This window comes from Vulpes lagopus, chromosome 7 (assembly GCF_018345385.1).
Source record: "Vulpes lagopus strain Blue_001 chromosome 7, ASM1834538v1, whole genome shotgun sequence".
NCBI classification, from domain to species: Eukaryota; Metazoa; Chordata; class Mammalia; order Carnivora; family Canidae; genus Vulpes; species Vulpes lagopus.
In genome coordinates, this window is record NC_054830.1 from 114,066,220 (window position 1) to 114,091,698 (window position 25,479).

At 36.4% G+C, this 25,479-nt stretch overlaps 1 protein-coding gene across 2 annotated transcripts in view; it reads right to left on the reverse strand.

The window, feature by feature from the left end:
• Window positions 1–25,479, reverse strand: part of ADAMTS19 (ADAM metallopeptidase with thrombospondin type 1 motif 19) — a 229,458-nt gene that overhangs the window by 22,054 nt on the left and 181,925 nt on the right. For both annotated transcript variants that reach the window (XM_041764550.1, XM_041764551.1), the window contains 4 exons: window positions 21,822–21,979; window positions 17,711–17,864; window positions 7,959–8,094; window positions 2,027–2,231 (listed from right to left, as the gene is read on the reverse strand). In XM_041764550.1, the coding sequence (XP_041620484.1) occupies window positions 2,027–2,231; window positions 7,959–8,094; window positions 17,711–17,864; window positions 21,822–21,979 (653 nt within the window). The remainder of the gene's footprint in view (window positions 1–2,026; window positions 2,232–7,958; window positions 8,095–17,710; window positions 17,865–21,821; window positions 21,980–25,479) is intronic.

Below are 25,479 nucleotides of genomic sequence, written 5' to 3' on the forward strand. Positions count from 1 at the left end.
AAAATTGAAAAATTTACTTTGGCTAAGATTTAGTCTGTTTTAGCCCTAAGAAATACTTGTGAAAAATGAAATTTTTTAAGAGAATCAATTCTCATAGACTTTTCTTAAAGGGAACACAGAGAAAATCTTAGCAAAAATAAAATATTTCATTGCATAATTATATACCCCTGGAAATCATCAATCTAAATGATTTAAGATGGTGACATAACACATAAAGCACATATGTATATTTCACCAGTCTTTTCTAGATGCAAATTAGTACCTCATTTTCATTTGTGCTCCTTGTTATGGATTATGTGTAAAGCTTCTCAGTTTTACAAAGGTACACATCACTGACTATCTGGACACAGAGATCAAAATGGCATTGGGCAGGAGAAGGGAGAGGAGAGAGAAAGGAAAAGATGAAAGGTATGGCAAAAGTTAAAAAATTCAATGAATAATTGTCTGATAAAGGTCCAAAGCAAGAGTTGCAGGTGTACATTTAACAATGATGTAGTATATGAATAACCAGGAGGACTCCAACAGTTGTGTTCTTGAAAACCTAAGCATGGAACTAATGATATTTTAAATATAAAGTTTGCACAAATGAATGATTATCTCATAATTTATGGCTTATGTTTGAATATGTTGAGCTTTAAAGTGGACTACATGTGTGACTTGGCATTTTAATATTTATATTTTTATTTTTTTGCAATTGGAACTCACCCTGATCCATAAGATCAATTTTTAAATTAAATCAAAGTGAGAGATATTCTTTAATTGGTAGACTGCACCGAGACATATTATTTGCTTTCAGCTGGTGCCAAAAATCTGTATAGAATATTTCTGATCTATTTCTTCCTAAAGAGTTTGCAAAAATGTTATGGTTTGGCTGGAGGTTGGCTATTTTCCTTTGCTCATGTGAATCTTCTCTTCAGATCACACTGATTCTGATGTAAAATCAGATACTATATTCACTCTCAAAAGTATACATTGCCAATGAAGAAGAATCTGTTAAACAGCAAGGTATAGCTCAGAAAAGGAAGCCAACAGAAAGTTGTGTTATTTGCTAATGTACTTTGTGGAGGGGGGAGATTGGGTTAATTGAAGAATATTCCCAAACCTCATTATCTAAGCTACTATATCCTCATTTTCAAAAGATTGGCTACTCATTGTAACCTAGCATTTTCCATTTGTCAGTTTTATACACAATCTAACACAATCTAGTGTTAGAATCTAGTATTCTGAGATTAGGCATATGAATGATTTTGGACTGGATGTGTGCTTGCACATGACTGCACCTGTGTGTGGGTATGTGAGTGTGTTTGTGTATGTGTGCATGCAGCCACTTCCCTAAAATGCTTCAGAGAAGCTAGAAGATATAAGTAATGACTGGTGTTTATTATTATGCACAGATACATATCATGGTAACAGAAAAATAAAGCATATGGTTGGGCATGGAACACACCTATATGCTGCACACCACATGCTAATGGGTGTGTGGTGCAGTGAGTGTGACAGCGCTGTGTTCAAATCCCAGATACCACACTTAGATAAGATTCTAGGGTGAACTATTTAACTTCTCTGAGCTCTATTATGAAATGGTGAAACTATTAGCCTTCTTGAATTGGTGATTAAATATAAGCAATATATTAAATATGAAATTAAAACAGAGACCCTGCCTACAGGATATGATTGTTAAATGTTCATGGTCTTTCTTCTTTCTCTTAAATGTTCAGGGATAAACAATGAATCAAATGTGTATCAACGTTTCTGCCCACTAAAGATTCTATACATGGTATATACCTGAATAAGCCAGCATTCTAATAAAATGTACATATAATGTGTTCTTGATTATGTGACAATGGCTGAAGTCATATTTGCAAAATTATATACAATGAGTATATTCCTCTTATCATCAGAAAAATCAATAGATGGTATTGAAACTGCTGTGCACAGAGATGTTGACTGCGACAGCATATGACCTCACATGAGCTAAGCTGGAGGAGAGTACGGGAACAGGAAGGGACAGGGGCGCACACCGCACCTCAGACCACACTCCTGCCTCCCACACAGTCATGCAGTCCTGGCCCTCGCAGCGCTGGGCAGACGCAGGCTTAGGCCCGGTGCAGTCCCTCTCCCGAGCTCTGATCAGAGTTCCGTTGCTCAGTTGTTGGGTACAGGCCACTTGTCTGCTCTGCATTCCTTTTCCACAAGTTCGTGAACAGGGCGTCCATTCTGTCATCATCCATCTAAAAGGAAAGAAAGAACCATTGAAACAAGGTAAAAGATATCCACCCATGGTGTATTTTGACCTGTCTGGAGTTAGAATTGTTGCACAGTGACTCTTATTTTTTGTTTTTTTCTTTTTTTACTACTTTATAGTTTTGTCTAAAACACCTGTGTTTTCTATAATGTCGGATTCTCTGTATTTCTAATCTCAAGGCCTTGTTCCTACTAGAACTTCCAAGAATTCGATTCCATCCATGCCATATTATATGCTTTGCCTGTTGCTGCTTATCATACTGGCCGCACTGAGATACCTAATAAGTATACAATTGCTAACATACTGAGTTATTCCTGCTCTTTGTGTTTTAAGTCTTCACAATGACTCCATGTGTTAAGGTACTACAACTATTTTGGACTTTTACAGAGAGGGAAACCAAGGCAAGGAGAGATTTAGCAACTTACCAAGGGTCACAGGGTTGGAGAGTCAGAAATTGAAATGAGACTCTAGATCACTTCACCACATGACAAATGCAGATATGAGCAGTGGCAGAGAACCCTGTCATGAGAATACCCTCTTACCCAGAGGAAGCCATAGTTTGGTACATTATGCCTATGACCTGCGACGAGTTTTCGTGTCTGGGCCATATCCTCCGATACAGCTATGTGTGCATCTTTAGGCTAGCCTAGCCTCTATGTAGTTGACACATAATTACAGACACTGGGGTACAGGCTCAGGAGCATAAACATAAAATGACTTCATTTCAGAGATCCCCAAAAACTCCAAATATTCTTCTTGGAATTCACTGATTAAGTGATTCTGCCAATACATATGCATTTTAATACCTAGATGGACATCCTTTTCCCAATCATCAGGGCAGTGATACATCTCTATGGCACTTCCATTTCTGTTGAGTTGGGATATACCCTAAGGACCACTAATTTAAATACCTCCCCAAATTTATTTCAGGAAGAACCGAGGCCTATACCAGAAAAGTGATTCATGAAATTTGTATGAATCGTGTCAGTAAAAGCCCCTCTGCATTTCCCACTATTAGGTCAACCACATAGGGGGAACTAAATCCACCCCAAACTACCTGCACAATCCTATTTCGGCACAGTGCAGGGCAGTCCAAAGCCCTGAGCTTAACTTTGGGTTCCTTGCTAGCTGTGCACATTCTTGAAACAATACTAATAGCTTTAGTTAAGTTTCTATTTTGTCATGTGTAAAAGTGTTTATCATTATAGGGACTCAGTATATAGCATATACTTTACATATTACAGTATATTTATAAGTAATTTATACTTATTTCTCTAGCTTCATCTCTCATTTGTTTGGAAAAGAAACCATATGCTCAGCTTGCTCCTCAAACACTATTTTACCACATGGTACCTGTTTATGGAGCACCCACTGCCTGGAACCTTGACAGCCAGCTCCAAGTCCTTTCCTCCTAACAGGGCTTCTCCATCCAACCTATAATAATTGTGGTCCCTTTGCCCTCTGGCATCTGGCTTGTGGCACTCACACAGCATTTATTAGAAATTACCTCGGAAAGTGGGGGAGTTCTCATCCTCTCTACAAAATCCACCCTTCTTTTCCTGATTAGTATCTAAACTCTTTAAAGGAAGAGATCATGTCTTATTCTTCTTTGCCTCTATAACAGGATGTACACAACAGCTTGTCATTAAACATTTCTCATATTGGGAATTGTATCTATGTTTTACAGAAATAGCATAAATTCTTCTACATTTACTTAAGCCCAAATGCTTCTGGCAATGATCCAAAGTTTGAAAAGTCACAACTCATGCAATCTAGTTTTCTCATCTGTACAATGGTTTAATTCTAAATGATTCTATGCTTCTATTTCTGAAAAGGAAAAAAAATTATAATAATATTTGCATCCTAGTATTGCCTCTAACAGAGTTCTTGTCTGCTGGTCTATCAAGTATGATGCAGATATATCATTTTGCTTGGGAGTCCCCTAGTGGATTTTTCCTAAAGTATTATCTTCCAGATTTATTTAGTTTCTGATTCATCTTTCTACATAAAATGTGTACCATGCGTACCACATTATAAGTACAATGTAAACTCATGTATATAATTTTCCCTCCAATTATGGAACCTAGAACACACTACTGAAAGGAAAAGTATGTGCAATTTCATGGAATCTCTTATTTTTTAAATAAAATACATTTTAGAGACCCTTAGTATAATGATAAGAGTTACTTTTTCTTTTTTTAAAAAATATTTTATTTATGGGACACCTGGGTGGCTTAGTAGTTGAGCATCTGCCTTCAGCTCAGGTTGGGATCCTGGGGTCCTGGGATGGAGTCCAGCATCAGGCTTCCCATAGGGAGTCTGCGTCTCTCTTTGCCTATGTCTCTGTCTACAGACAGATACTTTTTTATTAGAATAACAAATAAAATCTAATATTTTTATTAGAATAACAAAATCTAAAAAATATTAATGTGTCTCTAATATTTTTTATTAGAATAACAAATAAAAAAATTTCATTTATTTATTTGAGAGAGAGCAGAGGGGAGGAGGTGATGGGGCAGGGTGGAGATGGAGAGAGTCCCAAGCAGAGGTGGAGCTGAGCATGGAGCCCGATACAGGGATCCGTCTTGCGATCCTGAGATCATGACTTGAATGTAACTAAGAGTGTGATGCTTAATGCACTGAACCATCCAGGTGCCCCAAAAGTTACTTTTTCCATTCCTTATGAAAGCCTCTCAGAAATAAGATTTAGAATGTAAAACGTATTATAATAAGACACTTCGTATTTTAGAATCAATCTAATTTGGAATTATCCCATTTCCTTATCTTTAAGATTTCTTCTTCCAAAGCTATTTACTAGTGCACTGATATATTTTATACTTGGCACATAGGGTTCCATCAGTCTATTTAGTGACTTTTTAAGTAAATGTAAATGTAAATTGGAATGTTTCTTACCAGGGTGGGAAAAAAGAAGAGGCAAGAAAAACTAAAGGTTATGCTATGCCATGCCAGTAAGTCATAGAAAGTTTTCTTATCATGACCTTCAATAACCACTCATGTCCATTTCTTACTTTTCGATATTTTGGTTAACCTGACTGCCACTGCTTCTTGGTGGTTTGCAACATATTGACTCCTTTCCCAAGGGAAGGAATAATCTCTAATAAAAAAGGCATCCAGTGTCCAGCTGCAAAAATTTCTCACTCAGGGATGTAGTGACCTTCTAAAGTATTCATTTTACTAAGCAATTAGCAAGGCATTTTCCTCTGAGATAGCTGAGGTCAATGAATGAACAATAAATGGTGTGTACTCCACATTCTGATCCTTCACAGACCAAGTTAGAAAGTGACAAGTATGCTCTAGTCCTCAAATCCAACTCATTCAAGATTCCTGATAGATCAGAAAAAGCCAATGTTCTTCTCTCCAGATGGAAAAATTATATAGCACATGAGACAAATGGTGTTTTGAAATATTTTAGCAAATAATTTAACACAAGATAAGTTAGCATTTTAATATCTATTAAAAGCGATAAAGAAAAAGATAATTCTTAGGAATGGTAATAACAAAAACGACCCAGGTTCTTTAGCTGACAGAGCAAAGGCCAAAAACTCTGCTCTTATATCTGTCCAGCACTGAATGGAAAGAAGTTAAAGAGCTGACCGCAGGTTAACAATAATACCCTAGGTCACTTTTCCTGTTGATTACTACATTGCATCATAAAAAAGCCTAATTAGTTCATCTACTTATAAAATTACCCTGAAAAGCAGAGAGTGAGGTAGGTGGAGTGGGCATAACATTACTGAATGCATATTAATGTGTTTTTATCTTTTGTACATTCTTTTACATATCATTCTTCTGTCCTATTCCTTAGAAGCATAATTTTCCCTGGGGATTGGGAAAGAACAAGAATATTGGAGCAGGAATGCAGAGGAAAGGAAAAGTTGAAAAAAAAAAGAAAGAAAGGAAAAGTTGATAATTAGCTTTTGTCACCTTGTATACACCCCATCTACAGCAAAGCAAGCCTTGAAATTTCAGCATTGTTAAGGAAGGAAGGATTTTCCAAATTCTTTTAAGCTCTCATTCACATAGCCTGAGCCAGATCTGAAGGGCTTAATAAGCAAGTTTTGCAGTAAGCCAAAAACAGAGGAAATGCAGGATCAGGGTTGCATTAGAGGTGGGGAAGGCCAGGGGAGCAGGGAAACCAGAAGAATGGAACACGAGCCTGGATGCACAAATTCCCAAAGAGATTAAGACAGAAAAGTTTAAATAGAGTTAATTGGCCACTCTGTTCCCCCTTCCTCTTTAACCTCCTCCCTCCATACTCACTGTGCTTGGTGGGCCATGAAGAATATTATATTAGTTATAGACCACTACGAAGCTACAAGTCCTTTGCATATCTGAGTTGAAGGGCACATGAGCTCACTGTGACTCTGTGCAGGATTCCATTCTCTGTGTGGCTCCCTAGGAAATCACAACTAACTGCACTTCATTCATGGAGCCGCAAGAGATCTCTGAGTGTCAGGACAGAACAGATGTCCCTGTCTCTGTATTCCAGAGAAATCAATGCAGCCTCATACTCTTTTTTTTTTTTTTTTACCATTCTATCTCTGAAGGCTTTTAGGACCTCTGACATGGGGTTCAGTCACACTCAAGCTCATTAATTTTTATAAGAAAGCACATGGATTTTCAAGGAACCCTCTGATGGGAACCACTCTACACAGCCTTGCTGCTAGCTCACCCCAAAATTATACTTGGGTTCTTCATCCCTGTGGGCTACTAAGGCATGGTCTTCTTTCTACACCACTTTCATCTGCTCAGCATCGCTCTCTCATTTCCTATTCAAGGGTTTCTCTCCTACTTTGTTGCCTCATACTCACTGAAGTCACAGGTGACCAAAACAGCAAACCAGGACCCCCCAGCACAGGAATCCAGCAATCAGAGGTCAGGAATTGGGCAGTCAGATTGGGAGTTCTGGGAGAGGGCGTGAGGATGTAGCCTGGGAACCAGGACGATCATACTGGCCCTGGTGTCTTGTGAGGGGCTGAGTCCTGGCCAGTCCGGCTTTGGTCTATATCATCCTTGGCAATTTCTAACACATCATATCAGAAAACTCAAGAAAAAATAGTGAAATTCAACCCATAACCAGATTTTTGAAGGACCAATCAACGGATTACCAAATAATTTTAATTACATCTCCTCCATCTTCTCCTATATCTCCACATTCACACTGTGGAGAACACAGTTAAAGTTGAGAAATATCCTAGCCTTGCTGCTTTAATACTTTTTCCAGCTTGTTTAAAACCCTACATGTTAAATAAAATAAAATAAAATAAAATAAAATAAAATAAAATAAAATAAAATAAAATAAAATAAAATAAATAAAATAAAATAAAATAAAATAAAATAAAATAAAATAAAATAAAATAAAATAAAATAAAACCCTACATGTTGGTATATATTCTTTTGCATTATTTTTAGGAGAACGGGATTTTGTTAATATTTTGAGCATGTCTTAAAAGCTTGTAATTTGGGCAGCCCGGGCGGCTCAGTGGTTTAGCGCCACCTTCGGCCCAGGGCGTGATCCTGGAGACCCGGGATTGAGTCCCACGTTGGGCTCCCTGCATGGAGTCTGCTTCTCCCTCTGCCTGTGTCTCTGCCTCTCTCTCTCTCTCTCTCTAAATAAATAAATAAATAAATAAATACAAGCAAGCTTGTAATTTAGTGGCCAGAGTGTTAACAAGTGGTGGAATACAGTTACCTTGTTTGGCATGGTTGCTCATTGCACTTTCGAATCTGCGGCTCAGGCTTGGTTAAGTATTTGCATTTCTTGTTGTCCACAATGCTGATATTTTTGTTCATGATTTTGGTGCAAGACACTATTGTCTTCCTTTCTCCTGAAAAGAGCAAACAAATACACAGAAAAATGACAGGCCTTTAAGTAATGGACCTAGGGGGTGAACATAGGCTCATTGTAAGTTTCAGACTTTGAAAGGAATTTTAAGTTAGATCAATGAAGATATTATTTATAATTTACATAAAAATGCATCTCTAGGCTTAAGGAGGATAAATGGTAAATTTTTTCCTCATTAGAAATTAAATGGCGGGGTGCCGGGGTGGCTCAGTTGGTTGAGCGTCCGACTCTTAATTTCAGGGTCATTATCTCAGGGTCCTGGGATCAAGCCCCTAGTCAGGCTCCATGCTCAGCTCAGAGTCTGCTGGAGATTTTCTCTCTTCCTCTCCCTCTGTTCCTCCCCCAGCTGGCACATGTATGCACACTTTCTCTCTCTAAAACAAACAACTAAATATTTTTTTAAAAAAGAAATTAAATGGCAAGTTTTATATTCCCAAGGGATTGTGGTAGCCTAAGTTGACAAGACATTAATTAAAGAATTGTTGGTAAGGACTACGCTATCTTTTAGTATTAAGTGGTAGAAAGCTGTACTTTGCAAAAAACTTGTATGACTTCATGAAAGCACATAAACACATGGGCATATTTTATCATCGCATGCATTTATCACACCAGTGCTATGTAGTGAAAACAAACTTGTTTTCAATATGACCCAGACTTTTATTCTTAATATCTCTGATGAAGGTATTCTAGAGCAATGAGGAATTCTAGAAATCCTGTTCCCTGTTTATTATGTTTATTCCCTGTTTATTATGATGTTCTCTAAGAAAAGCCATGGGACTCCTAATATTTTACCAGATTTCAGAAAAATGGCTTTTCTACTTTCTCTGATATGATAAAGTCTGATACTAGAGGTAAAAATGACCACTTGTATGGTGTACTTATTTTTATCTGGGCCCTATAAGTACACTTACTTGACAACATTTTCTTTATCTCATCTTGCACCTAAAGAGCCTAATAAACACATGCTAATTCCGTTTCTCTACAAAAGTCTAAATTTCTTTATCAGATTTCATAATCTAATTTAACGTATTGTATGACATTATAAAGTAATTAAATCAACCAATAATTTTAAACCAGATGGGTCATAAAGGATTAAGAAAATAATCATAAGTCTTCGGGGCCCCTATACAAGGCCTTTAGTTAGGGTCTGATGACAGTCATGCAGTGATAATTAGGAAGCTCATAGCATTCTTGATGATCATGCCAAATATGACAGCCTGGCCTGGTGGTAGAGAGGTCACTCTGTCATTTAATTAACAGAGGGGGGAAGGCTGGCATCAAGAAAAAAGGAAAGAAGGAATGCAGAGAGGGCTGCTTTCAATAATTTTTGAGGATCTTTTGCTTTGACCTGAATGGGGGATGGGGAGAGACAGCAGGGTGGCCCAGCAGACATCTTTCCTTCCTTTCCCTCTCAACAACACTGAGCATGGTCCCAAGGCAACTTGTAGCATACAAAAAAATGACTACCTTTCTCTCTTCTCGCCCCACCCCCACCCTGTGTGTGTGTATTAACTAACAATTATATCTGTGATTATTGCATATTATGTTATTGAAATCATTTAGTTTTATCTTCAGTTTTATTTCCTGGTATAGGCAGTACAATGTTAGCCAATTGTTTCCTACCTGAAGAATTCCAGGTCTGGTTGAACAAGTTGAACAATTCAACTTGTTCTATGGGAGCTCAAAACAGACAACAGAGTGCCAAACAGGTAAAAGGCCTTTTCCCAGCTTGATAAATAGAATGTGGGTTGGGGACAGCCTGGGTGGCTCAGCGGTTTAGCCTCGCCTTTGGCCCAGGGCCTGATCCTGGAGACCAGGGATTGAGTCCCACATCGGGCTCCCTGCATGGAGCCTACTTCTCCTTCTGCCTGTGTCTCTGCCTCTTTCTCTCTCTCTCTGTGTCTCTCATGAATAAATAAACAAAATCTTAAAAAAAAAAAAAAAAAAAAAAGAATGTGGGCTGAACTGCAGTCCCCAAACCAAGGACTTTATGGCCAGTTACCTACGTGAATGAACACCTCTGCTGAAAGTCCTTTAAGCCTGTCCTGTGCACCTGACAGAGTCAGGCAAGCTGATGGGAACTGGTAGAGAACAGGTAATGTTCCATGCCTGGGGTAAATGCTCAGGGGCTTCTCTGGCTATCCCCTGGTAGGTCAAGAAGGGAGAGGCTGTGTGGCATTAGATCAAATCATAAGAAGGGTTCAATACCTACCAACCTCAATTTTCAAATAAACTGCAAAAAAAGCCGAAATGGCTTATGTTTATTCTTTCACAGAGGCAACTGGCCTCGCAAGGTAGGAGTTGCTTAAGTGTAAAGAAATTGGGACAAGAGTTTTGATGAACTTCCTCCTGGTTTCCTATATTCCAGGTGCTTCGTTAGAACCTGATGCACATACTAAACAGACATTGTGCAAATTCTATATAATATTTGAGTACAACTTCTACATTATGAGGATGCCTACTTTAAAGCAGGATTAACATACATGTTACTTTCATTAAATATAAATGTTAGGCTTAAAATCTAATTTAAAGCCTTTGAATTCATAAGACACTTTTTTTTTTTTTTTGCAGAATAGATGTAATTGCCTACACTAATTTAAATGGTGGCTTTCTGCCAACTACAACACAAAAAAATGACTAACAGACATTATCCAGAAAACTTTTCCTGAACATATATGTAGTTATGAGGTAAATAACTCAGGGCTAATTATTCTGCATTTATTCCTTTCTTCAGAAAATCCATAATGTTAGTTATACTACCATAGAGCTAAAATATTAAGCTCTTGAAAAACTCTTGAAAATCTTTTTTAAGATTTTATTTATTTATTCATGAGAGACACACAGAGGCAGAGATGTAGGCAGAGGAGAAGCAGGCTCCCCATAGGGAGCCTGATGTGGTACTCAATCCCAGGGGCCCGGGATCACAACAAAGGCAGACATTCAACCACTGAGGCACCCAGGTGCCCCCCCCCCCAAAAAAAATCTTTTAAGTGGAAATGTTGATATATCAAAAGAGACCTAGGTACTTGTATCATTTCAGGGATCACCTGAGTGTTCTAAGAAAGCAGAGAGGCACGTGATTGTGAATTGGGACATTTCCATCCACATTGTGGCAAGGAAGCTCACATCATACATGTTTTGGCAGATAGGATAAGCTTGGCCCCAGTTTTAAAAATTTCATTGAACAAAAACAACAGAATGGGGGCGGGGCGGGGAAGAAATCCATTGCTCCGCTACAGGCACACCATGCCTATGAAAATACAACTAGATCTTAAAGCCATATGGAAATGTTATTGTTTGAGTTTTTTCTTTTATATATTTTTATGTTCCAGCCAACACAGGAAATTTCCATTCTAGCATCTAATAGCAGTATTTACAATGCATCCAGTACTGTGGAACCTAGGGACAAGCAGAAAGTGATGAAGTCACTGGCTTTCTGCCCGAATCATGAGTAGCTGCAAGCTGTTGACAGTGTATACTTGCTTTATGGCAATTAACTTCACCTCTGGGTCATTCCCATTAAATCATTACTGGGGAAATCAGTTTTGATGTTCTGAATACAATTAGGAATAAAAGAATATAACCATTATGCAATTGGCCTCATTACCGAACTTGGGCAAAACCTGAAAACAAAGAGTAATTTTATTTACCAACTCTTTGTTCTCTGAAGATACTTAGCGAAGACTAGATATTAGATCGGATGCCTTCTGTTCCAGTCTCAGATATAAGCAGCTGTTTTTTCTATGCTCTGTATTTAACCCCATGAAATGGATATTTTTAATAAAAGTATATTCTATCCACATAGATCACATTTCTAGAACTGGCATCCTAAATGTGGAAACACGTTCTTGGGAGTGTGTTCGGTGTTTCAATACACATAACTGAAATCCTCTCTGTATTACTGGGTGCTCCAAACTTTTAAATAAGACTGTGAACCTCTATAAATCAGAGACCACATATATTCATTCGTCTTTATAATTTTCTCTCAAATTATTTATTTATTCTCTATTGAACTAACAATGGCCAGCAAGTAAGTGAAACAAAAGTAAATGTATTTTAATGAGGAAGGGGGCTTTTCTCTGAGCACTTCTTAAAAATATGTAAAATGCAGGGTTTTTTTTTTTTTTTTAGGCATACATTTTTTAACTTGAACAACTTCCAAAACTGTGTATGCCTTTTAATTCTTAGCCATTTCTGGACATTTCTATAAAAAATTTCCCTCAGGGCTTGGACTTAATATTAAAATGAGCATTTCATCTTTTTTAATGAAAATATTTTTATTTTGTATTGTTTACAACACACAATAGGTAATCTAACCTGATCTTATTTCCACGCAGATAAATAGTTTAATGAGATCTCATAACTTTCAAGACAAATTTAACTTGATTGCTAGCATAATATTCAGGGATCTTCATGCACTAGCTTCTTTCTATAAAAGGTAGAAAATGGTCAAATTATCTCCCACTCCTTGATCCTCATATTTTTCATCCTAGAAATAAACATTCTCACAAACCTCAGTGCCTTTGCACCTATGCATATCCCTGGAAAACTTCCTACATCTTCCCATATCACTTGGTACAGCAATTTTATTATTAGCTGACCCCCACTGAACGAACAGTGAATCCTCTAAAAGCAGAAGGCACTCATTATTGGACCACTCAGCACTAGTGTATGCATGTTCCATGTTGGTCAAAGGATCAATGAGTGAAATACAAGCACATAAGTCAGGGCCAAAGTGCTTTCTGTACTAAGAGGTTCATCTCAAGACTATTTCCTAAAATGATGAAAAGTCATTTGCAAACCAAATGACTAACTATGGAAGATAGTCATCTATGGCAATTTCAGTTAATGAATTATGTAGGTATTAAAATTCAAATTCATAAAGAGTTCACATTAATATAAAAATGTTCTTATTAAAGAAAATAGAATTTAAAACTGTATTAAATGCTATTGAAATGAAATAATGCAGAGAAGAAATATAGTTTGGTGCATTTTCTTTAGGTAATAACATTTACTATGGTGATTGCAATGTGCCTTTAAAATGGAAAAATGGAAACAAACTGCACTGGCAAAAACATAGGAGTATTCTATTTGGAGATGTTTCCTCAATTTAAAACCAAAGACTTGGATATTCCTTAGAAGCTGTTCATGCACAAGGAAAGCCATATCTAAAGGATATCACAATATAAGGCCAATAGAATGAGAATCTTCGGTTGGGTTTGGACTAACGTGAAGAATGTGGAATGTTGGCCTATTTTTTCCCCTTCAAATTGTATCTATTTAGATTTCCTAAAAGCATGTTTGTTTATTTATTTCAAAAGAAATTATTGAATTTTGGGGTTCTTATTCTAGGTTTTATATCACTGATTCACCCACTAGCTCAAAATAAATTCTAGAGTAATACAGTTATTGTATGCAGTACATGGAATGCTACTTCCACACACATCTCTCAGATACTATGCCATGATACATGCCTGATGCCTCTGAAGACTAAGATCACTTAAAACAGGACTTTTATGTCAAAAAGAACTGTATCCAGTGAACCATAATTCTCAGGTGCCAAAATAAATTTACAGCATCCCTTCAAAGACCTTTTAGATGTTTTAGAACACCAATGCAAAGTAAACATTTATTTCCCAAATACATTTTAAGCTGTTTGAAAGTGAAAGGACTAATTCCAATGCTAAAATACAAAATTATATATATCCTTTCAAATATTTCTAGAACTATCATCAGAATTTGAAAAGATGGTGCCAAAAAGTGTACATATGTTATGCTGTTGGAAAAATTTTCTTGAGATCATCAACATCCAATTGATATTTACAACTATTCCTCCTTTCAGGATAAAATATTAGATAGAATAGTTGTAAATATATGTCTTTTATATATTATAATAACTGATATTAATAAACATAAAATGCAGAGTGAATTAACTTTAATTTGGGGTTTCATTCTAAAACAGTTTGAGATTCTGATGTAAAAGATCATTACAATAAAAATTTAGCTACATGATAGTAGGTATCTTTTAAAACATATCTTTTTCCCATTTATTGCTGGCAATCTAATGCCTTACAACAGAATCTAAAAAAATGACATGTCAAACATTGAAATTTTATATTGCTCTGTGATATTTTATTTGCTTTTGCTTAATATAGTCCTGTGAAGTAAAATAATGATATTATTCCTCTTTGCTGTTTAAGGTAAATTTTGCGTGAATCTGTTTCCAATGTTCTGTGCTTTGAACTAACTGTCCTTTAATTCATGAATATGCTGAAAGATTACAAAGCTTATCTGGCTATAAAATGGACAACACGAAGTTAGAAATGATGTGATTCTTGAAATCCTGTCCATCCACTTTATTTATGAACTGCAAAGGAAAATAATATCCAAAAGCCCATAAATATTTTGGCACTGAAAGGAACATGTACCCTATTAATATAGAGATAATTGAAAACTGTTGATTAAACGCAATGGAACAGATTTGAGAGAGAAGGTCTATTCAAGGGCAAATCAAATCAAGGTTGTGTCTAATTAGGACTATTTTACAAAATAACCCATTTGTTACAAAATAACAAAATTAGGGACATATCTAAATTCTATTGAACATATTAAATAAAACATCTCTCTGAATCCAAAAGAACCCTATATGTTCTCTAAGGGACATGCTCTATTTTGTGAAAAGAAATAACATCAAACCTTCTGAGCTGCTCCTGAAGAAAGAATGATGTTAGGAGGACAGAAGATTTGAATTTAGGAGTCCTGGATTCTAATGTGACCTCTACCCCCACTGGGCATATGGCCTTTGGGAAGTCACTTTATCTTTATGCATTCACAGCTCACCATTGGATGGGGGCTAGTCTTCCTTGTCTGAGTTATATTAAAAAGAAAATTTTAACCATATAGATTTTCACTTCCATTGTGTTTGTTTCTATTTGTGTTCCTGTTTTTTATTTGGATAGAGGATGTGAAGTAGAACCCCCTAAGTGAAATGGGCCCTAGCATCACTAAAGATTGGGTGGAACAGACAAATAGAATTTGAGTGTGTATGGGAGCATTAGCAGGAGAGGACAGGAGGGCAGAGGATCACACATCACTTGGCAATAATGGGGGCTGAAGAGAAACATGGCCTTTGAAAATGTCATAGAGGTAAGGATGGCTGATAATACTTTTTTTAAACTGCTAGAGTAACTTGACATCCTTCTGCTGTAATTACTCTATATTTTCAGGAGCAAAGTGTGTCCTGTATAATCTCCTCCTCTCAATTTTCTTTTGAACAGACTCCATTTAGTCTTCTGAGCTAAAGACTTCATTAAAATTATTTTTGACATGGTCATCATTGACCTGTTTCAACTATAATAAAATATAATAAATATTTTCAGATATAATAAATATATTTTAAAATACAATAAATATATTTAAATAATAGTCAATTTTCAGTCCACATTATTTTTGACTTTTAGCTTTTGATAGAGTTGATCATTCCCTCCTTCTTATAATACTTCCTCACTTGCTTTACAGGAAGGCATTCTCTTCTGACTGCTTCTTCTCCTGTGGTGGTGGCCACTCATTTTAATCTGCTTTGCTGGTATCTTCTCTCTCTGAACTCTAAATGGTGCAGTGTCCCAAAGCTCAATTCTTTAGTAGCTTCTCTCTCTCTTTTCCCTCCTAATGTGACTTGATTTAGTCTCAGAGTTTGAAAATATCATCCATATATTTTCTATCTCTACTCTGATCTTCTTTCCCGAATACCTGACTTATAGATCATACTTGATCACACTTAGATGTCCAATAGGGATTTCAAACTTCTGTTGGAAATCACACTCTGCTAATCCTGCTATTGCACAGGCTTTCCTAGGTAAATTGATGGTGACTTCATCTTGCCAGTTGCTTGGCCAAAACCACCATAGTCAATCCCTGAGATCTTTCATTCTCTCACACTCCATATCTAGTCTTCCAACATATTCTATTAGTTCTACTTTCAAAAATACACACAACCTGACCATGTCCCCCTACCTCTTCTACTACCATTGTGGTCAAACTACTATCATCTCTTCCTTGGACTACAGTAGTAACTTCCTAACTTTTCTCTTTCCTTCTACTCTTTTCTTTTATTCTACTTTCAACTCAGAAACAGAAATGACTTTTAAAAACATAAAACCAGAATAAGTCACTTCTTTATTAAAACCCTCCAATGGCGTCTCACATCACTCAATAAAGGAATGCCATACTAGCATTTCTTACTACTCCTTGAGCATGCCAGTTCTACTCCTGCCTCAGAGCTTTTGCCTGGAACTCATTCCCACTAGATAACCCTCATAGGTGGTGCCCATGCATACTCGCTGCATATTTTTAAATCAGTATGATATCCTCATTGAGACCTTTCAGATGGCTATATTCTCCACCCCTGCTCAACTCTCAACCCCTATTTTTATCCAGAGTAGTCATAACAATTTGATACTATGTGACTTATTTATATTGCAGATTTTGTTTCTTTTCCCCCCAAAACTCTCATGCTAGTCTAGTTGTGTACCTTTGCCTATGCTTGCTGCAGCACATTGAGACTATGTGTATCAATAGTTTATTTGCCTAGAGAACAAAACTGATAATCCACTTCTCCTGCACAAACTAGTTTATATTGTACACATATGTCTCATATATATTTATTAAATATATATATACTATTTTTGTATGATTGAATATAATGTTTCCTTTTAGCCTTAGGAAGAAGGTATTATTAAAGAACAGTAGAAAATTTGTTGAAGTGCAAACTTCAGTTTTTAAGACACAACTGAAATGCTATACTGCTGATATATTGATACAAATGGAAGTCTCATGCCCTGAGAGCTCGCCTTGGCCTAACTGGTTCTGAGAGTAACTGACAATCTGTTTAATCTCTGGGACTCAAGGATCTCATTAGTAGGATTAAGGATTTGCTAATCTCACATTTTATGCTGAGGCAATTTCGCTTTTTTTTTTTTTTTTGGCCTGCTAACTTCTAACACGAAAAAATAAAACCTTTGAGTGAAATTTCAGGATACATCTATATAGAAAATAGCGACATACACTTTTGAACAATCAAAATAAAGGAAGAGGGGGTATTAAGTTATTTTCTTCAGGTGCTTTGTCTATTCAAACTAAGTATGCAGATGGCACAGAAGCAAGTTTGATGCTGCTCTTTCATTGAACCTTTCTATTTATTGCATGTGTACAGTTCTTGTGGGTAGATGTACTCTGGGATTAACACTTTCACAATTATATAAAAATCAAAAAGTAAACACAGAAAATAAATATAAAAGCACATATATATGATAGAACAACTTGCATGGTTTCTAGGGTAGCCCCTGTAAGTGAATACATTAATATTTATGCAAAGCAATGCAACGACTAACTGTAAATGACCCTTCTTCAATTCACATCAGATTTTGCCACACATGAGTTCAGGCATTTAGGCACTAAATATGGCACAAAAAACTTTGAGTTTCCAATCCTTTATGTAATTTGGAATTTCAGATGAGGGGTTGCAAATCTGCCTTAACTTTCAATGACTAATCAGAAAATAACTGCTATTTTGATAAGATAAATACAGGAAAATCCCTCACCTCCTCCACACGTGACATCACAATCTTCCCAGCCTGTGTGCGTCCACATGAAAAGGGGTTCAGGTGCTTTGGAGCTCTGATTCTCTGGAAGAGGGTCTGATGGGATAGTGTATTCATAGTGAAGACCATAATTCTGATCTTGAAATAAGAGCACCTGGAATATATGAAAGTGATCAAGGCAGGTAGGTTAAAGTAGAGCACAGACAATGTGAAGTATAATACTGAGGATATGGATACCTTAAAATGCTTAGTGAATGATGTGCATACTCCTTTTATATATAGAATTGGGACATTATCACTTACATCTTCAAAGTGACATACTTCTGAGAAGACTGGAGTTACACACTTACCTCTGAGCCAAAGATATGACAAGCAGCCTACTTGAATGAGGTCACAATACCAAGTCATTTGTTTTTCAAGTCGATGAATGACTATGCAGTTTCCCAAAGCATGATCCATGTAGATGACCTTCATAAAGGGGATAGGATTATCTGTCCTATTTAACTTCAAGATATAACCCACAATCTAATATCAAATGGAATCTTTCTACTGATAATAATGGACAGTAAGTCTGTGTCAGTGGAGGAAGAGGATAGAAGACTGTGCGAATCACTTCACTCCATAAGGGTAGAGAACATTTAACTGATCAGAGGACGATAATATTTTTCCAAGTTACTTACAGTTAACTCTTAGTTTTGGCAAGATTATTAATTTCCCACATGTGGTAAAGATGATTTCATTTGAAAAGAAATTTATGTTAAAATGAACTTTAAAAAATATTAACTTAATAATGGTACAGTTATGTACACATGTAAACAGTGCAATAAACCATGAAAAACAGATGAGAATGAATGAACTCTGGGCCACACGGGACTAATCTATAGTAGGGACAATGTCTGTTTTGCTTTCCCTGGGTACCCAGTGCCAAGCTTAGAAGGGCATCATCATAGGCAATAAGACCTATTTTAAGTTAAAGGAAAATGCCTGAAGTATACTTATTTTATTTTAATTTTTGAAACTTTTCTTTATTCATGAAAGACACAGAAAGAGAGGCAGAAACATAGGCAGAGGGAGAAGCAGCCTCCCTGTGGGGAACCCAATGTGGGACTCCATCCCAGGACCAGGATCACGACCCAAGCCAAAGGCAGATGCTCAATTGCTGAGCCACCCAGGTGTCCCAGAAGTATACTCATTTTAAATGAAAAAATGACTGAGAATATGTGTTTCTTTAGAATACATTTGCACAAAACATATCAAACAACCCTATGGACTATATCACTTATATGAATCAGGATTTATGAAATCAATCTATATAATACAATACTATGCATAAAAACATATCTAAAATTTAAATTATGTTAAATTCTTAAAGAGCTTTGATATTAAACGTCTATCAAGGTAGTTGTAATGACAGGTAATTCAGAGTTAACGCTCAATGTGAAAAAACTGATATGAGCACAGGGTTAATTTTCTTTGCTTCTTTCTCTCAATACTCTGCTCAATATATCATCAGAAATGCTAAGATATATTTTAATATGTGGATTTGGGAACTAAATAATGGAATTATAAATCAGCTATATCAACAATAAAAACAATATTTTTTACATTCACATATACATAACATCCTGGGGTACTAATTCTAAGTACGTCACAGTGCTTATTTTGGCCTAAAATATCTCATTTGATGTTGCCAGTTAGAAATGACTTTCAGCTAAATGAGTGAAAAAAAGAGACAGAGATTGACTTATCTTGTTTATGGACATAACCAGACTATTACATAGTTTTTACATTGATAAAAGGGACATAAATTATAGCTATTTGCCAACTTCTTTAATTTAATGAAAACATGTGTATTTTTCCTTCAAAAACTACCTTTTCATTGATAGAACTTTAGATTGTCCTTGAATGTCGAATGCCATGTAAAATAAAGACATTGGCTACAAAATCATTAGCTCTTTCTTAAACCATTCAGATTTGGCAGTGTATCTTTGCAAGAAGGAAAGTGTGACCGTGTTATAGTTAAGGGGCACATACTGAAGCACTGCCTTTCAAAATTCAGTACCGGCTTTCAATCTGTAATAGTCATTAAAGAAAAATATCTTAGAAGTGCAGTTTCCCTTGGATTACTGAATAAATCCAGGTCACATCAATGCCTTCTTTTAGACATAGTTCACTGACTTCAATTATGTTTCATGCTTCCAGGAAAAACCTTGGTAATTACCAGTCAGATTAAGGATTCTGCAGCAAGGAGACTCCCCTGCCCAACACTGAGGTCTCACATAATGTTTTAAGATTTTGAATTAGAGGCTCAATAAAGAGCTCTGGTCTTGTTCCATAAAAAAAAAAAAAAATGGAGGTCACATTCATATAAGGCAGGTCACCTGTTGGCATTCTCTGCCACCTCATCATTAAAAATATGTTTCTTGTTGATAATGCTGTTATTATAAGTGACCCAATCATGGAAAGAGCCAGATATTGGTCATACAATGTTTGTTTCATCATTTTTTTTCTCTATCCAGATGGTACAGTGCACAGAGTGGAGTTTCCAGTTCAAATTAAATAACAGTATCCAAAGGAACTGTGAGGAGATGAAGAAAATAATTATTGAAAGTCTATGTATACTTAGGATTCCATGTTGTCTGGTGTAAAGAACTAAGATTTGAGCTTTCATTCAGGAGAGGCAGCATAAAAGACTTTAACACCTGATTTATGCACAGCTAAATAACTTATTGTGAGACACTGTGAACATTACTTAACTTTTTCAGACTTAGTTTTTTTCTAATCTGTAAATTGGGGTAATAATAAATACATATTACACAGGGTTGCTATGAGGAATAAATGCTGTAAAAATGCAAAGTACTTGTGAACAGTATCTGGCTCAGTGTTCAGTGAATGGTATATATTATCATTATTATTATGATTTGGGGCAGAAGGTCCCCATGCATCTCACTTTTGTTCCCTTCATTCCTGTTGGTAAGGCTCTCAACTGCAGTTCTACAAAACATTATTATCTGAAATGTGGTCACTGGACCAGTAGTAGACACATAATCTGGGAACTGGTTAGAAATGCAGATCTCAGGTCCCTCTCAGACCAAATGAATCAGAATGTGCATTTTAACAAGAATCCTAGGTGATCTGCAGGCACATTAAAGCAGGAAAAGCAAACAGGCTGATATGTGATTTGAACCTCTGGCTCCTAGACCAGCAACACAGATGTCTCCAATTGAAGACAAATTCAGCTTGAATTGTGTGGCGATATTAAATAATGTGGCACACCACACTCCAAATAAACAGTCAGTTGATCGTGTTTTAGAGTTGTTTTTATGTGTGGACTTAAGGAGGTGTTGAAGTGTCTGAATTTCAGAATCTGCCACTAGGATGGAGAACATGCCAGCTGTGCAGTCAGTCATCTGGCTTCTGAGCCATTACCACTGACTGCAAAGATCAAGGTCAAAAGGGGCATGTGAATCAGCCACCAGCTTGGATGCAGAGCCCCACTGTTCTGCTTCCTTCACTCCATACTCTGTCCTGCCTCATTTCTAGTCTTTTACTCCATGATAAAGAAAGGTATCACCTCACCCCAAAGATTCTAATTTTCATCATTCTTCATAGGAATCAATTTTCCTAGTAAGAAAACAGAAGTTAATTGGAAGCATTGTTAGATATGTTTACCAAATCTTTTTCCAAGGAAGAGATCATTTTATCAAAGGCATTTTATGCAGATCCAGAAAATACCCATTCTATGGATGCTTGAAATGCTCTGATTTTCCATATTATAACTGTCTTTACAGACATCCACTGTTAATGATTCACTAAGATACTGCCAGTAAAACTGCTCTTTTAGAAAAAACAGGCCCCTTTATGCCTGGCAATTCACTTCTACTATGAGTCTGTGAATTCTCTAAAACATCTTGTTCTCACAATAATCTCTGGTTTCTAATGTCATGATTTAAAACACATTAAAATGATAACCTAAAAACCTCTCTCTTAAATAATTTTGAATGTCTATTTGACAATTCAAACTTGGAAAAAAAACTAGAGAGGGTACAGTCGGAAGGGCCTATGACATAGGAAGTTGATTATGCAATGTTATCAATTTGTTCACTCATACCAGGAGGTGTAGAGGTGATGTAGTAGGACCTTTGGCAGAGATCTTTTCCCAGAGGCCTCGTCTTACATAATGGACTGTAGTGCCTGCTAAGCTGAAAGCTCCCGAGTGTTCAATCTTCCAGTCACTATTAATAGACTGTTTTCCAGTGTCTCGTAGAGCTGTAATGAGGTTCAAAAATATTATGACAAATGAACAAGTAAGTATCATTAATCAATATCCACTTCACATGATTTTGTTAAAAGTATTTCATTCATTTCTAAACTAATGGGTTAATACTCTTTGGTGTAAAACATGAGGCATCTTCTCTTTAAGAAAGTCCACAGAACAAATACCGTAAACTCTCCTTCTTTCCTGACACCATCTACAATCACACAGCCACATTTGCCTCTTCCAACCGCCTCTGGACATTTGCTATCTGTAACCCTTACGCTGGCCCATGATTATCTATTGTTTAACAGATTGTTATCTTAAGATTATGTATGTCCAGGTCCAGGGAACCTGGCTGGCTTAGTCGTAGAGCATGGGATTTTTGAGCTCAGGGCTGTGAGTTTGAGCTCCACTTTGGGTGTAGAGATTACCTAAAAATAAAAACTTAAAAAAAAAAAAAAAAAGACTGTGTCTATGTTATCTATGCAGTAATTCTATGAAGAACGTTAGGGCTGACACTACATCTTACACAGGCTCTATGTGTCCCATGCCACAAAACAAGTAATACAAGAGAGGTCATTAAAGAGCATGTTAATGAACAGATCACGATGACAAGGTTATACTATTACAAAACAATTCAAACACAATGTGTTGGTTTTATAATCAGAACTAAGGATCCTATACCATAATTTTTGTGATTTGCTATACACAAGAATGGAAGATAAATGCTAATTCTCACCTATAAACAGCCATAATTAATATAGGATTTTACAGAGTAATTTTGTTTACCTACATTGATTTTTTGCTTTCTTTTTTTTTTTTTTTTAATCTCATCTCTGCTACTATTTAAATAAGATTCATGACATGGAAGTAAGATGTCATAATTATCATTTTAAACTAAGGATTCCTTCTTATTTTGTTTCAAATGATTCTTATTTGTTTAATTTAAACTTCCAGGCACTTCCATATAACTGAATTCTCATTCTAAGAGACATTACATGAAGATTAATTGAAGGCTTTTATAATTCTATGAAAATGTTTTCAAAACTTAAGCCAATAAATCTTCCTAAATATTTTTTAAGCTAATCTCCATTTATTGAATATTTGAAGGTTTCCCAGGTTTTATATTGTAAATAATGCTCAGATAAATACACTGTAAACCAACTATATGTGTATCTGATTATTTCCCTTGGATAGATTCCCAGACTTGGAGTTACAAAGCCAAATAAATGGAACATTTAAAGATTGTGAAAAATAATTTCAAACTGACTTTCACAAAGGTTGCATCAATGTAAGCTTCCATAATAGTCGCTGAGAGGACCATTTTTGAATACCTTCTTGGAAGCAACTTTTTCATGTAAAATATTTAATCACGACTGAATAATTACTTATTAACCATCAGCTATAAAGTAGGAAATACTTAAAGTTATGGGACCTCCCCAAATTAACAATTACAAATATGTTCTCTGGCTCTATGGAATTTATAATCTAAGTGGAATATGCTGGAACTCATGCGGGAAGAATAAAGAAAAGCTTGCCTGAAGGATATCATTTCCTAAGGCTGTAAGCCAGGGGAAAAGAGAAGCAGAGAGAGAACATTCAAGACTGAGGGCGCTACATGAGAAGGTTTTAAGGGTCACAGCTTGGTGAGAATCAGGGAGCAAGTTTACAGGATGCCAGATGCACTGAAAATGGATCATGAAGAGATGAGGCTGGAGAGATAAGGGATCACCAGATCTTATCAGCCTTGTTCATATTTCAGGGTTTTTTTCCCCTAAAAAAAGATACAAAGCTATGAATGTTTTTGAACAATATCGTATAGAAATGGACTGCATGCAGGGAAAATTTGGATAGCAAAGACAGGATATCATAGTAATGCAACTGAAAGTAATGGTAGTTTGGATTTAGGTACTGGAGAAAAATATCAAGAGGCACTTAGGACTGAAATTGATAAAATGAGATGACTTGTTGTTGAGGATGAAAGACATGTCAGGTATGATGCAAGGCTTCTAGGATGAGAAAACAGGTGGGTTATGACAATAATGGAATGGGAAAGACTAGCAAAAGAACATGTGTGAGGAGAAATACCAGGAGTTAAATTATGAACCATGGAGATTAAAACAAGAATCTCTTGTTTAACTGCTACTGCGGTTAAAGATATTTTTCATTTGCTTACTAGTCATTTGCATTTTTAGATTTAAATTAATAAAATAAAATATTAATCATCTGTTAAGGCTTTTCTGGTTCACTGAGGGATTTTTCTGGTGCCAATATTCCATTATTATAAGTGACATACCAACAAAATGAGGGAAATTTTACCTTATCCATCTTAATTTCTACCAAATAAGATCTTTGTCATGGACTGTACATAAAGTCCTCACTGCCTGTCCGGCCCTGCCCCGGGAAGTCACCACGTCCAGGCGTCTGCTCGCTCCTGGGACGGCAGCTCTGAAACACCTGGCCGAACAGGGTCTTGAAAGGCAGACAGACTGTGCCTGAGAGGGACCCTGGGGACGTGGCCTGTGCAGTGCCTCGGTTTCCCCGTCAGCTCTGCACTTCTGGAAACGGGGAAGACTCCAACTCAGGGCAGCAGGGCCCGGGTGCCAGGCCTCCCCAGCCCTCCCCGGCCCACCTGGGCCTCACGTGCTGCCTCCCGTGGGTGTCTGGCTGCAGTGGCTGTGGGTTTTCTTCTCCGTGGCAACTGGCTGACAGTGTGACAACAGTGCTGTCAATATTTTGATGCTCAGAACACTTTTATTTCAAATAAAAAAAAAAAAAATGTCTTATATAAAATATTAAGCATACATATTTTCAGATTTATGAGAAACATATAAGTATTCATTTTAGCTTGAATTTTAAATTTGAAGGGGATATATGTTGACAGAAAACCTAACACGTTTCAAACAGCTATTATCATCTACAAATGGATATACTTTAGATAATGCTAAACTGATTAAACCAGTGATTTTGCCTAAGAGGTAAAATATTTCCTTGTATTTCTCTAAAACCTATTAAGTATTTTAAGAAATCTTTTTGGCCTAGATTTGTAGCCACGGCCTGTATAATTCCATATTTTTTCTGTATTTCAACATATATTCAGGACACAATTATAAAGGCATATTTCCTGGAACTCTAATAAAAATGCCTTTAAGAAACCTTCTGGGGATGGCTATTGTCTAATGTTTAGACTCAATTGATATTTCTGGAATTCACTATCTCCCACAAAATAGCACGTACATATGTACCTGAAAACCCACATAATTTATAAGCTTAATAGCATACGAAGAATCAATACACTAAGTATGTGATTTTCCTTGTTCTATGTTTTTGTTTTTAATTCATTATCTTAAAAAATGTGTTTTTAGAAAACCTATTTCTGGCCATACCTTACTAAGTGGACCTGTACTATCTCTCCCACTTTGAACAATGAGAAAACTGAACAGTGTATGAAGCAACTGTTTTCAGACACTGGACAATGGCAAGAGAGAATACAGGTCCCTAAGAGAAGGAA